Source organism: Camponotus vicinus, unplaced genomic scaffold, assembly GCF_025532165.1.
Source record: "Camponotus vicinus isolate PSW18456_S1 unplaced genomic scaffold, iyCamVici1.0 SCAF_12, whole genome shotgun sequence".
In the NCBI taxonomy this organism is placed as follows: domain Eukaryota; kingdom Metazoa; phylum Arthropoda; class Insecta; order Hymenoptera; family Formicidae; genus Camponotus; species Camponotus vicinus.
Genome location: NW_028141948.1, coordinates 355,290 through 371,682, shown reverse-complemented (window position 1 = coordinate 371,682; position 16,393 = coordinate 355,290). Strand labels below are relative to the sequence as shown.

General features: G+C 27.9%; 1 protein-coding gene and 1 long non-coding RNA gene across 2 annotated transcripts; one reads left to right on the top strand and one right to left on the bottom strand.

Annotated features, from left to right (window-relative positions):
• Positions 1-1,756: 1,756 nt before the first annotated feature.
• On the bottom strand, positions 1,757-4,550 carry LOC145962797 (uncharacterized). Its single transcript, XR_014435967.1, has 3 exons — positions 3,516-4,550; positions 3,092-3,166; positions 1,757-2,807 (listed from the first exon to the last, which is right to left on the bottom strand). It is a non-coding gene; the product is annotated as an uncharacterized LOC145962797 (long non-coding RNA).
• A 7,563-nt stretch (positions 4,551-12,113) lies between these two features.
• L(3)07882 (Nucleolar protein 14 homolog l(3)07882) lies at positions 12,114-16,104 on the top strand. Its single transcript, XM_083084684.1, has 6 exons — positions 12,114-12,250; positions 12,332-14,005; positions 14,153-14,282; positions 14,715-14,882; positions 14,976-15,463; positions 15,641-16,104. Exons 2-6 carry the CDS (start codon positions 12,348-12,350, stop codon positions 15,885-15,887), a joined length of 2,691 nt encoding a protein of 896 aa, XP_082940810.1. The 5' UTR covers positions 12,114-12,250; positions 12,332-12,347; the 3' UTR covers positions 15,888-16,104.
• Positions 16,105-16,393: the final 289 nt, after the last annotated feature.

The following is a 16,393-nucleotide window of genomic DNA, read 5'->3' as shown; positions in this document are numbered from 1 at the left end:
TATTATTAAGAATAATACAAAAAAAGGGTTTTTGCAAATACATCACAATTTGCGCACATGTATTTTATTATATATACATATACACTCGTCTTATCTAAAATAAATGTAATATACTGAGATAGTGGAACGTCCAGTGCCTGCAAGTGGTTTCTTAAAAGAAACCAAAAATAAAATTAATTCAAAATTAATTAATAAAATATACTTGTTTGTAACCATAATTTTTCAAATAATAAAAATTTTGCACAAAAAAGTTTGCGCAAAAACTTATTAAATTAAATTTATATTTGAAAAAGTGAATTTTATCTATTATATCCATTTTTGAACTATTATTAAATATTTTCATTATTAAAATAATATTGATATTAATGGAAGAACATTTTTAATAAAAAAAAAGAAAATATATCTTCTCTCAAAGTATACTTAATGAATTTTGTATTTTATATTTAATAAAATCGATTTCAAATGTACGGTGATCGTCGTTAAATCACTGCCAAAAACATTGTTTTCAGGAACCGCCAAGAAAACCTGGGTTTAATTCCTACTCTGTAATGGAAACTTCCAATTTTCAATGAGGCACCGAACTAAGCATTGCGGATAGAGCCCACAAAAACCGACGAGAAATAACTCTCCGCAATGAAGATCGTTTCGACTCTCCGCCAGTACAAACCGCATTTGCTAGCGTCCACCTGACATGAGGGACAGCGATAAGGCTTCTTCGCCAAGATAGCGATCACGTCCAAAAACGTGAAAAGAACGCAATTGTTTGCAATATAATTTATTATAAAATCGTAAATCAATAAATCGTAAATCAATAAATATTTAACGCGATTCGAAATTTTCGAAATACATTTAATTAAAAACGATAATCAAAGAAAATTATTTTGTTTTACAGATTTTAATTTCCGCGTGATCGATAATGTTCAATATTTCGCAATATTTTATTTTCGAATATACTTACGTTTCTATAATATTAAAAGCGCGACAAATTTTACGAGTAAAAAGCTAATATCTAATTATTGGGTTAACATCGTGTTTTTCTTGATTCACTTTTATTTAATAATCTTTATATTATGTAAAAGAGTTTTTTTACGGTATTTGCGCGAGTTTCTCGAATTTATTAATAATCTTTTAATATAAAAAAATAAGCTATCCAAATATTTGAATAATTTTGCAATAAAAATATTGAAATAAAATATATCAAATGTGTTAATTAAACAAATTTTGTTATTGTACGTATTCATCTAATTTCGTGTAATGTACAATAGATTTCTTTTACATTATTACAACTAGATTATAATTTATATACAATTGCAAAGAAAATTATTAAAAATAAAAAATAATATAATTACAATTTATAGATATAATTACAATGTTAGATACAATTTAATAATTGATGCTATTAGAATCAATATTCTCAACACAAGAAAATTGCAAAATTTTTATTATTTGAAATGATTAATCAATGATAATCAATGTATATGGATTCAAATAAGTTAGAAAAAAAAATTATTTAGATTGAATTACTTTTTTCTGTCAATATTTTATCGAATCAATATTATCATATTAGATACTAATAACATTCACATTCGAATTTAAAATTGTATAATTTTCAAGAAAATACAATTTTTAAGTGATAAAATATTAATACAATTTACAAAAAATAAAATATTAAATTTAATACATGTTATACGTATAATAAAATGCAACTTAAATGTACATTATGTATTTAAGTTACATTTTTTACATTTTCCATACATTAATTTTTTATTTTTATTTATAGTTTTTTTTATAATTAATTTCAATTCTTTATATATAATTTATTTAATTTTACATAAAATAAATTATATATATGAAAATACTCCTAAAAATAACATATTTTTATGGTTTTTTTCCTGAAAATAAATTTAATTTTTATATGCCCTAATAGCCCTAACAAACCTAACAGTCCTAACAGACTTAATAGCCCTAACAAGCCTAATACAGACCCCTAAAAATAACATATTTTTATGTTTTTTTTTCTTGAAAATAAATTTAACTTTTATATGCCCTAATAGCCCTAACAAACCTAACAGTCCTAACAGCCCTAACAGACTTAATAGCCTTAACAGACCTAATAAAGACCTAACAGCCCTAGCCGCCCTACTTGCTGGCTTACACCAGCAGAAATTCACGATAAGGTGAAATTTGGGGAACCCTAATTAGAAATCCGCGATAATGAGAAATTTAAGGAGCCCTAACCGGAAATTCGCGATAAAATTTAGGAAGCCTTAGCCGCGCAACACATCTTTTGGCCAATATTGCCAATATTGATATGTATTTTTCAAGCCAGTTATCTCTTCTTCTGGCCATATTCATTTTGACGACTAATAATTTGTTTACGATCGTACGATATTACGATCGTATTTTAACGTACGCCATTAAGTCGTCAGAAATCGCAAAATATAAATTATCATGCATATATAAAATATAATTAGCATGCATTTTAACTCTCCGTCGTCGGGTTGCTTATAAATATCTTTATCTTTTAGATTAAATATTTAGAAATTAAAAATCTATTTTTAAAAAGGCCGTTTTATAAAGGCCGATATATATAATGGAAATAAATATTTCATGTACCTCTATATCTATTGTTATTTTAAAAATATTTTTTCTTTTACTTTAATTTTTACACGCGTATTATCCCGCCAACCGAGAGTTAGAAGCAACGGATTTTTTCATGCATTTACAAATCCTTTGCTTCAAAATAAAAGGTTGTTACTTACCGGCACTGATGCGCAACAGCGGAGTTAATATTGAAGCTACGTTGTCTGTAACATACAAATATAAAATGCAAATTATATAAATAATGTTCAAAATAATTAATATTTTAAGAAATTATTATTGGACTCATTGAATTTTATATCCGATGCACGCAATTATAAATAAATATATAAATATGAAATAATTTTATAAGTAATTAATTTTTTTAAGTAGAAACTTTTATATAGAAAAAATTATAAAAATTTTCCCAATTTTTTCATGTTTAAATCATTCATATAAATCAAATTAATTTATTTATTTATATAAAATTAATATAAATAATAATACTCACCATCAGGTTGCTCCGCCGGTGCAAGATGCCTTTCCTAGGCCTGCTCCTCCTCTCAGATCATCTGGGTTGTTGCATCTATAACATACATATAGAAAATCCAAATTATAATAATGTCCAAAAAATTAATATTTCAAAAAATTATTATTTGTATATATTGAATTTTATATTCGATCCACATAATAATAAGCAGATTAATAAAATAATTCTATAAATTAAAAAAAAACATTATTAATAATTCTTTAATAACTTTATAAAAGCTTATACCTTTACAAGATTATAGCTTTTATTTAAAAATCTTATTCTTCAATTCTCTTCTTTAAATCATATAAATAAAAAATCAAATTACGCGATTAATTGTTTAATTTAAATTATAATAAATATATTTAATATTTAATATATAATTGTAAATAAATAAATTATTTACCAGAAGGTTGCTCTGCCGAAGCCCGATGCCTCTCCTAGGCCTCCTCCTCCTCTCAGTCTTAGACGCGCGATACTTTCAGCGGCACTCCCGCACTCACGTGCGATATTTTTATATCGCTACTTTCGCACTTTTACGCGCGATACTGGACGGTTCCCGCACTATTCGATACGATTAAAAATTTTCTGTTTGGTCGCGCGATGTATATATTTAATATATATATACTTTAAACGGCACTCCCGGTTTCGATACGAGCGAAAATCCCATTTCACTTACGAGAGTCATCTTCGAGTCAACAGGTTGGGAATTCAACGACATCTTACCTCCAAACAAGAGTTAAGTCCGAAACGGAAGAAAACTATCGATTGATGGAATCAACGCGAATGAAGTTCACTCGACTCTTGTTCGTGCATAATATCTCATGGCTGTTAGAACAAGAGAAGGGACCCATTAACGACGATTCCAAGCAATCGATCGAATTCTAACCGATCCGTACCGAACTGGAGCCCGAAGCAGAGCGTGACCTCAATCAGCCGAACTTGAGCAAAAGCTCAAAACCGCGCGCCCATGTACACAGTACTGGACATACGTGTGCGCGGCCGGCATCACCAAGCGTGCCGCGATGCACGAGGCGTGAGAATTTCGTTACATTCGCAACGACTCAATGAGACATCCCGGTTAGTTGACGTCGGAAGATGACAACTCGATGACAAATAAGTGAAATTGGGATTGCGAGAAAGTCCAACGCGAAAACGCGATGACGCGATGACGCGAAAAAGCTAAACGCGAAAACGCGGTAACGAGACGCCGCCGTCCGCGACACGTTGACGGCACCGACGACGAAAAGTCGACGACGCAATCTGCGTCCAGCGCATTAAATGCGCGTGCGATCCATTGCGACTCGTGGCAATGCTGTGCAAATGGGTACTTAGCTTCCTCTTCAGGCTCCTTAAGATTTATCTTAAATAAAAGAATTTAAGATAAACCTCAAGGGACCATCCAAGTACTGAGCCACCCCACCTCGTCAAGGTGTACCCATGGGGGGTTATATTATATAAATTTATAATATAATTTGTGAAAGAGACAAAGAAATTTATATTATATATAATTTTACATAATTTGTGTGAAATTATATCATTCAATAATGTAATCTAAATCATTAGAGCTTCCGATTTTTATGTCACGTACGCAATAAGTGCATTTAGTTAAAATAATTTTTTTTTTCATTGTAATGTCTACTTATATATTGTTGAATAAAAAATTACACGACGATCATTTTCTTTAATAAAGAAAAATTGGAATCTAATTCACAGAGATGTTGTAATAATAAATAACAATGAGAAAATTATATAATATAAATAACAATGAGAAAATTATATAATAATTATATTGTATATAATATTATATTGTATATTATATATAATAATTATTGTCGCAATTGCTGCTCCTTAGATTTGCAACAGCGTTCATATTAATACGTGAACTGCTTAACTCTTTTTCTTATTATTTATTTCCGTTCTTACATGCGAAATGTTGACCGAGAGATAAAAGCAATCTGAATAAGAAAAATATCTAATTGTACATATAAAACATACTATCTTAAACTGAATCGATGAAAATTTTATTGATTAAAAATGTAACACAACGTATCATTTAAATACACAGAAAAAAAGGACATTCTTGTTTTGAAAATATATTTAGTTTTAATATGAAAATCTTGAAGTGAGATTGCGTTAATTAAAGAAAAATATAATTGCTTGAATAATTGCTTACTTGAATGAAGCCATTTTATATAGTTCAATAAAAAAAATATATTCTTATGATTTAAGATTTAATTTTCTTGAATGGAAAAGAAACAATGTTAGATAGAAAATAATATTTTTAAATCAAAGATTATAATTTTCTTAAAGTAGAATTAAATAATTAAATATTCTTGAGATGACAATTATAATATTAAAACAAGGCTATAATATTGTTGAAATTTAAAATTATTAAATTCTTCTAAGAAGATTATAAATTGTTGCGTATATACGAAACAATGAACGCCTTAATTTAAAGTATATAAGTCTTGATTTGACACTTATTTTTTTCTGTGTAAGCATTGTGTTACATTTTTTTATAACATTCTTTGCGAATTATTTATATAGAATAATAAATGTGTTTTTAAAATCTGCAAATAATTTTTTAGAAAATATAGTTAAAATGTTTTAAATATATTTTTTTCTAAGTGCGAATCGAAATCATCAATGAATTAATATTAATGTATGTTAATTACAATACCTTACAGCTGAAAATTAAAAGAATATGTGTATATGTAAACATTTATACATGACGTATATGTAACATTTTAAATGACATTGATTGCTTTAATCGTAATATATGAATAATATATAAAGTGCGCCTTTAAATAATTAATAAATTGAGTTTAAAGAGAAAGTGCTCGAAACTACATCGTTATAAACGAGTGTGTAAGTAACTGAAATATATGAAATAAATTTGTGTAACTAAATTAAGCATAAATCTTATACGCGATAAGAAAGTCGATGATAGGTGGACACGTAAATCGGTACATTATTTTAGTTTAGTTTTTATCTGCGTATCAAATTACAGTAGATAAAGCCGAGCCGATGCTCGCTCGAGCTTGCCCTTTAAAGGCAATTAGAGATAAGGCGAGAGAGAGAAAGATCCAAGAAGAAACGCGAATAAATATAGTATTATATGTATATGTATATATAAGTATGTGTGTGTGTGTGTGTGTGTGTGGGTGTGGGTGTGTGTGTGTGTGTGTGTGTGTGTGTGTGTGTGTGGGGGGGGGGGGGTGTGGGTGTGTGGGTGTGTGGGTGTGTGGGTGTGTGTGGGTGTGTGTGTGTGTGGGTGTGTGTGTGTGTGTGTGTGTGTGTGTGTGTGTGTGTGTGTGTGTGTGTGTGTGTGTGTGTGTGTGTGTGTGTGTGTGTGTGTGTATGGTATATTAACACGAATTAAAAGATCGAAAGATTAATCTAATTGAAAGTCATGATATAGTAATTGCTTAATTAATAATTAATTTATGCTCGCATTTTAAGCAAATTTAAAATATCGGAAATATCGAAATATATTTGACCCTGTGTGTGAGCATTATTAGATAAATAATTATTATTCGTAAGGATTGATAATCGAAAAATTATAATAAAATTTATAATTTTTACCGTTATTTCCATTTTTATTTTTGCAATTATGATCTTTAATAAAGATTTATCATCGTAATAAAAAAATTCATATCGTTTATCAAAAGTTTAAATTAGATTTAAAAGTATATTATTGCCTCTTTTCGGCGATAATGATTGATTATTTCACTGTATCTATTTCGTGAATAGCTATCATTACAGAGATCGCGTATAGTTTGACAATTCAATAAAATTAATAATAAAATTCCAATAAAATTAAATACATTTGTTTATAAAATTAACTTTGTTCTACGTTGGCAAAGGTTCTTCGTTTCTTTTGGAATATATTAAAGATTCTTTTATAATTAAATTTTACGAAATATAAAATTATTAAATTTATAGTATTTAATATTTAGAAATAAATAGGTAATTAGAATATTTTGTTATATTTGATTTTTATGTAGCTAAATTATACGATATTATGTAAATTAATTATACGATATTATTTATTAAAAGACTAATATATCTTTTACGAATCTTTTTGTTAAATTAATTATTTAGATCTACGATTCGATTGTTTTACTGCGCGTTCTCAATCCGAATCATATATTTAAATGATCGAAAAATAGAACGATAAAAAATAATAAGCAATATATCTATTTTAAAAATAGTATACGTAAATAATAAATAATTTTTATAAATTACTCACCGCATATCTCTCTGGCTGCTTCAGGCTCTCTCCCTGCTCTCTGGCTATCCGATACTTTTCCAGATGTCCTTCTCCTTTCTTCTTCATCCTTTGTTGTTTCCTCGTAGCACTCACATTCACTCGCGAACAAACAATTAATTATATTTCAGTCATATATAGAAACGATCGCGAGACACTTTGCACGGCACTCCCGATCGCAAAGTAATCATACGAGATACGTATTTTTATTATATTATTATTATTTTATTATTATTGTAAGAGAGGAACACGAAAATTACAATAATTCGCTCGATATTTAAACGAAGCCAAAATCATGCATCACTCGATTCTTACACTAATTAATTATTTCTATTTGTTGATGTATAATATATGCACAATAACGCGAATCATAAGATTGAAATATTAAAGTAATGTAAAGTGATGATACAGCAATCGTTTAATTAATATAATATATATGCATGTATTTTAGGAAAGTTCAAAACATCGGGCGAAATTGAATTTAATTCTATGCAATGTTAAAGAAATAATTATTATTCGTAAAGTTCGATAATCGGAGAATATTGCAAGAAAATTTGTAATTTTTGCTCCTTTCGCTTCAATTTTTATTTGCAATAATGAAGGATCGCGTTTCGATGAATTTATCGTCGCCACAATTTCCTCTTATTTATTAAGTTAATTAATTGTTAATTGTAATAGTCGAATTATATTTCGATACTAATCGCGATCGTACTTTTAGGGAAAGAATTCGATAATACGGAGCGTTCCGTATCACTACTTTCCCGCTGGAATATCGCCGTGCGAATGATACAAGGTTGTCGAGTATGTAAACAATAGCGCGCTACGTCACAAGGCCGAACGTCGTATTATTGATAGCTCGCTGCCGAAATATTTAACGCGTACTGTGACGTATGCGAGAATTGTATTTATATACCAGTATATTTTTAGTTACACACACACACGTACACTGAGAAAAAAAAGTTGTTAACTCGACTAAACCGTTTAACTGAATTATTATTTTTTTAATTGAAATATTTAAGTTAAATAGATGTCATGTTAGATTTATAATAGGTAAATATTTCAATTAAAAAAATAATAATTTAGTTAAATGGTTTAGTTAAGTTAACAACTTTTTTTTCTCAGTGTACACACAGATTAATTATTTATTAAACCTCACGAGGTATATTAATCGTTTAATAATATAAGCGTATTTATATACAAATATATTTTTAAAATCACACACACACACACACACACACACGGATTAATTATTTATTAAACGATTAATATACTTCACGAGGTATATTAATCGTTTAATAAATAATTAATCTATGTGTACGTGTGTGTGTGTGTGTGTGTGTGTGTGTGTGTGTGTGTGTGTGTGTGTGTGTGACTTTAAAGATATACTTGTATATAAATACACTTGTATATAACTTTAAAAATATACTTTCCGTTATGTTAATTATCCGATTTTTATTCGATCGTTTTATTGCGCGTTCTAAGTCGAATTATACTTAGATCAAATAAATATTAGAGAGAATATTTATTTATTATATTAGAATTCTAAATGTGTGTGTGTGTGTATACATATATTAGAATAGAAACGAAATAGAAATAGAAGAATAATCATTGCTCGTAAAAATGGCAACGAAATGATAATTTATGATTTTGATTCCTGTATCGTATAATCGAGTATCGTATTTCGAGAGCAATCAACTATTTATTAATAATAAAATTGTAACTTACGAATATATTCCATTTATTCCGGACGTTAATATCGCGACAACGATGATGAATAAACTTTTCAAAAAATCAGTATATGAAACAGTTCTACCAATCACTGATACAAAAACTGATCAATTGACCGGTTGGTAAAACTGTTTCGATACTGGGTATTTTCTTAAAAGAACTGTTGGCGTACATACATACGTGTATAATGTTTACGCGCGTCACGCGTTCGAACTAACCTTGACATTCTCGCGGGAAGACTCAAGCAGATCGTGCGTCGTTTGTCGAGATCTTTATGTTGTATGATCTTTAATAAAGATTTATCATCGTAATAAAAAAATTCATATTGTTTATCAAAAGTTTAAATTAGATTTAAAAGTATATTATTGCCTCTTTTCGGCGATAATGATTGATTATTTCACTGTATCTATTCCGTGAATAGCTATCATTACAGAGATCGCGTATAGTTTGACAATTCAATAAAATTAATAATAAAATTCCAATAAAATTAAATACTTAATTTGTTTATAAAATTAACTTTGTTCTACGTTGGCAAAGGTTCTTCGTTTCTTTTGGAATATATTAAAGATTCTTTTATAATTAAATTTTACGAAATATAAAATTATTAAATTTATAGTATTTAATATTTAGAAATAAATAGGTAATTAGAATATTTTGTGTTATATTTTATTTTTATGTAGCTAAATTATACGATATTATGTAAATTAATTATACGATATTATTTATTAAAAGACTAATATATCTTTTACGAATCTTTTTATTAAGTTAATTATTTAGATCTACGGGATAGAGAAGTACGATTCGCTCGACGTTTTTATGAGATCAAATTAAATACTAATTCATTACAAATGTTGTTTTCATTATTGATATATATATGCAGTACATGTATATTAATACGAATTATAGAATCGAAAGTTTAATAAAAAAGTGAAAGTCATGATACAATAATTGTTTAATTAATAATTAATTTAAGAATATACGACGAATATATTCGCACTACGATCTTTACTGCTCGAGTGTTGCCGTGTGAATGATACCAAAACCGTATGACTAGCGCGCTATTGTTTACATCGTCAAGGCCGAACACCGTGTTATTGTCCGTTCGTCATATCGAAATATATTGTATTATATTATATTATATTTTATATTATAATATAATATAATATAAATATGTTAAAGTACGTAAAATATTTCGATGACGAACAGACAATAATACCGACCTTGGCGTAAACAATACATATTTATATTATATTATATTATATTATATTATATTATATTATATTTTACGTATTTTAATACAGCATATAATTTTTCGATATTGATCGCGATCGCGTCTAGAAAAGGATTTAACGGAGCGCCTTGTACTACTATTTTACTCTTTGAGTGTCGTCGCGCGAATAATAATAGAGCCGAGAAAATTAGTCCGAAAGACCGTGTTATTATTATTTTTTTATAGAAACATTTTTCAAGCCTACGACATATAAACATTAGCGCGCTATTGTTTACGCCGCCAAGGTCGGTGTTATTATCTGTTCGTCATCGAAATATTTTACGTACTTTAACATATTATATACATGGAATATATTAAAGTATATAGAAGTACTTTAGATTATATGGATTTTTTAATTATACGATTATTTATTAAAAGATTGTATGATGTATCATGGAGCCTTACATTATGTTAATTTTGTTTAGATCCACGATTCAATTATTTAACTACGCGTCCTCATAATTCGAATTATATTTCAATGATTGAAAAATAGAACGATAAAACATCGCAGACATATTATATTCGACTCTATAAATATCTACAAAAATTAAAGAAATAATTTCTGCTCGTAAAAATCGATTTCATATCGAAATAATAATTTCATATCGAAATAATAATTATTTTAGATTTCTGTTATTAAAATTCTTAGTTGATTAAATGAATAAATTACGAAATACCCAATTCGAGAATTTTCGTCGCGATACGTATATAGATATTAATTATGTGTTATTTATAAAAATTAGTTAATCATATTGTTATAATAAATAATTTTCCGATGTTGATCGGGATCGTATCTAGAAAATAAATTTAACGGCGCATCACTATATTACTCATTAGAAAATATTAGACAATAACATATGAAATTATATAAATCGTTTCACAATCGACATGCAGATATTACAAAATGCTATCTGCATCTGATTTATATAATTTTATATGTTATTGTCTAATATTTTCTAACGTGTAATATTAATGTCACGTTGAAGGCGGATTAAAAGGTAAAACGTTCGTGTTTATTGTATGTATTGTGACGAGTAATTTGAAATATACTAATAATTTGAAATATATTAATAATTAAAAGAAAGAGAAATTACCGCGCCTTTTACTGGCTCTTTGTTATCAATTGTTTAATTAATTTTTAATTATTATTATTTAACCCAATTTTTTATTTTAATTTTAATATTTATAGTATTTAATATTTAGAAATAAACTAGAATATTTTTTGTGTTATAATTTATTTTCAATGATGAATTATTGCGATAAAACTATAATATTAAATTTACGTAGTAATGGCGATGGTGGTGGATGGATGGTGTGTGATTAATATTGTTTAATAATATCGGGTTATATATTTTAATAATTAATTATACTTAATAGATAGAGAGAGAGAGAGACCACAAAACTTATTTATATTAAAAATTTATTTAATATATACAAATGTTTTGCGTACAACACTTGTGTTATCGACATTTCGTGCACGTAGCATGGAACACAACCCGAAATTGTGCGTTACCCACTGAAAACATTCGTAGAATTGGCTTCGTAGTTCATGTTCACATTTTTATGTTTATAGAGGACGCATCGCTTTCAGGGATAATCTAAAAGCGGACCATGACATCTCTCATTCTTCTATCTCCATGAAATTATAATTAGCCATACTTTTAGATCCGACCAATCAACGTCGAATTACATCGGAAAATCTAGTTATGTCCAACTGTTGAGTCCGCTGAATGCGGCCATTTTGCGAATGATGCCATGTGTTTTGTCGACTGTGTCGGTTTAGGTTATACCGCTAAATACTAAACACGTGAGAGTGTATAATATTTGATACACAGTAGTGAAGTAATGTATTCTGTGTTTTTTTTTAATTGTAAGTAATATACAAGATTTAGTTGGTCTGTTTTAATTTTTGCATGATAAAATTACTTATAATCTATTATTGTTTTCGCAGAACATTATTATACAAAATGGTTAAAGCTAAGAGAAAAAACTTATCCGAGTTCGCGCAACAGAAACGGACTCAGAACAGCAAGAAACAGTTAAATCCGTTTGAAGTGCACATTAACCGAGACAAACAGAATGTATTGGGGCGAAAAAATAAGAATGATCGTGGACTTCCAGGAGTATCGAGGGCGAAAGCTATTAACAAGCGAAAGCAGAGTCTACTTCAGGAATATAAATTGAAAAATAAGGACAATGTTTTCTTGGATAAACGTATAGGCGAGAAGAATTTTGACATGAGCACAGAGGATAAAGCGATGGCAAGATTTGCCATGGAACGCATGAAAATGCATAAGAAGAAAAACATTTTCAATTTAAATGACGATGAAGTATTGACACACAGAGGTCAGACTCTTGAAGAGATTGAAAAATTTGATGATCCTAAGAGCGACGACGAATTCAGCGATGATGAAAATGTTACTGGCAGACTAGATAAAAATTTTGTAGAGGAAGCTCATTTTGGTGGAGGAGTTCTATCAAAACCAGATTCTGCATTATCCAGAAAAGATCTAATTGATCAGCTCATTATAGAGTCGAAGAAACGCAAGGCGGAGAAGCAGAAGATACGCGAACAAACGATAGATCTCACAGAGAAGCTTGATTCCGAATGGAAAGACCTTTTGCCTATTATGTCTACTTCCAAAAAGTCGGCAGAAGATGATAGTCATACAGTGAAAGCTGATGCTTATGATATTTCTGTACGACAGTTGATATTTGAAGCCAGAGGCAATCCATCTGAAAAATTAAAATCGGAAGAAGAAATTGTTGAAGAAGAGAAAGAAAAATTGGAGAAACTCGAAGCTGACAGATTGGCAAGAATGAAAGGATTTGTGTCTGATACTAGTAATCAATATAGGCATAAATCTGCTGATGATCTTGATGATGGTTTTATGGTGGAAACTGTTGTTGATGATACTGATGATAATGATATTAATTCAGTGACTAATGATGCTAATGATAGCAATGAAGAAGATAGTGACATTGATAACAATGAAGTCAATGACAATGATATTAACGATGAAAATAAGAATAAATCGGAGAACATTGTTGAAAAAGATACAAAATCTGAGATAGATCTGAATAACAAAGATTCAGAAATTGAAGAATTGGATGACGAAGATTCTGAAGACAGCTTGGTAGATTTAAAAGTATCAGATTCTAGTGAAGATGAAGAAAATAAAGCTGAAAAACGGGTTAAATTTACAAATAACTTGACCACAGGTCAGACTACACAGACAAATCAATTGGACCAAACTTGTCCCAAATCGATATTGAAACAGAACAATAATAGTACATGTGTACGTAATTCATCCGATGACAGAAAACAAGAAATAAGAAATGATCTTTTGAAACGAAAAGAAATCATGGAGAAGGCACGAAAAGAGTTGCCTTACACATATAATGCACCAGAGAACTTTGAGGAATTGGAAAAGTTGTTGAAAAATCATAATGCAGATTATCAATCAGTCATCATAGATCGTATTATAAAATGTAATCATTGGACATTGAATGGCAAAAACAAGGAAAAAATGTCAAATTTATTTGTATATTTATTACAGCATATAAATAATTGCGCATCCACAGAGAATGTTGACCTAGTTAAATGTTTTCAAATCTTTGACAGGTAAAAATAGTTTATGTTCTAATTAATTTAAATATATTACATATATACATATATATATATATATATATATATATATATATATATATATATATATATAGTATTTATTATTTACATATAATTTTTACTTTATATATAACTTTTATTTAGGTTGTGCCCTTATCTTTATGATCTAGCACATTTAAATCCAGCAAATACCAAAGCTTATATAGAAGAAGTGCTTAAAGAGAAGTATGATAAATTTACAACAAATAAAAAAAGATATCCTGGCATGGATACGGTAAGAGATTATATACAAAGTATCTTTAATTAATTATATTTTTTTGTTAAATATATAAATATTACATAAATATATAAATTTAAATATTTTTTTGGAAAAAATGTATGTATATTTTTGGTATTTTTAAATAATTATAAAAAATACAAAACACATTTATATATTTAAAAAAAAGATGCAGATTTTATAATTTTCAAATAAAATGAATTAAAGAAAATAATAGATTTCATAGTTCTTAAAATAGAAAGAATTAAAAAATTAACAATCTCTATAATATACTACTACTTATTTGTGTAATATTTATGGTTAAAAAACGTGTACATTATAAAAAATATTTATATTATATATATATTGTATATATATTTTTTCACACGGGCGCGTCCACCACTCCTCACATATACATACACATTAATGATGTGTTTTTACTTGTTACAGCTTATATTTTTTAAATTAGTGTCTTTGTTATTTCCAACGTCGGACTTTAGACATCCTATTGTCACTCCCTGCTTAGTATTTATGTCAGAAATATTGCTGCAAGCTCGCATCAAGAAATATCGAAGTGATATTTCAAAAGGTCTTTTTATATGTACACTTATTTTAGAGGTAATTATAGCTCATTTTTTTACAATTTTTTTTTTGTTATTACAGTATAAAATTGTAAAGACATGACATTTTAAATATTTTTTAAATTTACAGTATACAGTATTAAGCAAACGATTTGCACCCTCAGTGATAAATTTTTTACGAGGGATTATATACATGGCAACAGAATCTACGCAAAAAGTGAAAATTATACCGCCTTTTAAAACAGCATGTAAAGTCTTAGTGATCGATAAAACTGAAGTCACAATTGATCTAAATGGCGCAAATATGTTTGCTGATGATTTAGTCTATGAGGAATTAGATGAGGAATTCAGAATAAGAGTTTTATTGACTGCAATAAATTTGATTATAGAATTCAAAAATCAACTTCAAGAATTAGAAGCAGTGTATTCAATATTTCAGCCTATTTATAAATTATTAAAGATAAATAAATTCAAGAATTATCCACAAAACATAAGAAGTCACATAAAACAACTACGAAAGGATCTCAAGCTTTTACGTAGCAAGAAATTAGAGTATATTGTATTAGAGAAGAAAAGACCAAAACCATTAAGGACATACGAGCCAAAAATAATGACAGTGTAATTATTTTATATATTTTTCTCTTATTTAATTTATATTAATTTTATAATCTTTAAGTTAATTTAAAAATTTTATTTCCTTTATAATGTTAATTTTTTTAGGCTAATATATACTAAAGATTTGTTATCAAGATATTATAGTATAATATACAATATGATTTTAATATTTTATTGCAGATATGACGGGAAGCACCATAAACCAATGTCAAAAGAAAAAGCGGAAAAGGAGAAATTGTTACACAAGTACAAAAGAGAGCACAAAGGCGCCATTCGTGAGATAAGAAGGGATCGAGACTTTTTAACTAAAGTACAGATCGCGCAACAGATTAAGAGTGATGCTGACCGTAAACGCAAAGTAATCGAAATTTTCGGCGACGCTGCGATGCAGCAGAGTGAATTAAAAAAAATGAGAAAGAAAAAATAGTAGAAAACATAATGAAAAATTTTATATGCACATTTTTTGTGTATATATAAGAAAGAAGAACAGAATGTTTTTGAATTGAGAGACTTGATGCAATAAACATTATGTACATAAATATTATGTAATATGAATATATAATATGAAAAAAATATGCTGTAATTTCCAATTTATATTTATACATGTAATATCACTATAAATTGGATAAATTCTTTCATATCGACATCTAAACAATGTTTTTGCTATTAAAATAATTTATTTATATATAAATCAGGAATTCTTTTCTCTCTTTCATATCTTTGTTATATATTATTTTAATTTATTCTCTTTATATTTATTTTATTTTATTATAATAGACTATATATATAATATTAAAAAAAATAGATTGCACAACTTCCATATCAACAATGTTTCAGCAAATTTGCGATTTTAGCAGAACATAATGTCCCGCAATATAGAATTTTTATTGTAAAGTTAAACTGTTTTATCCTCGAATAATAATAAGCTTTTAC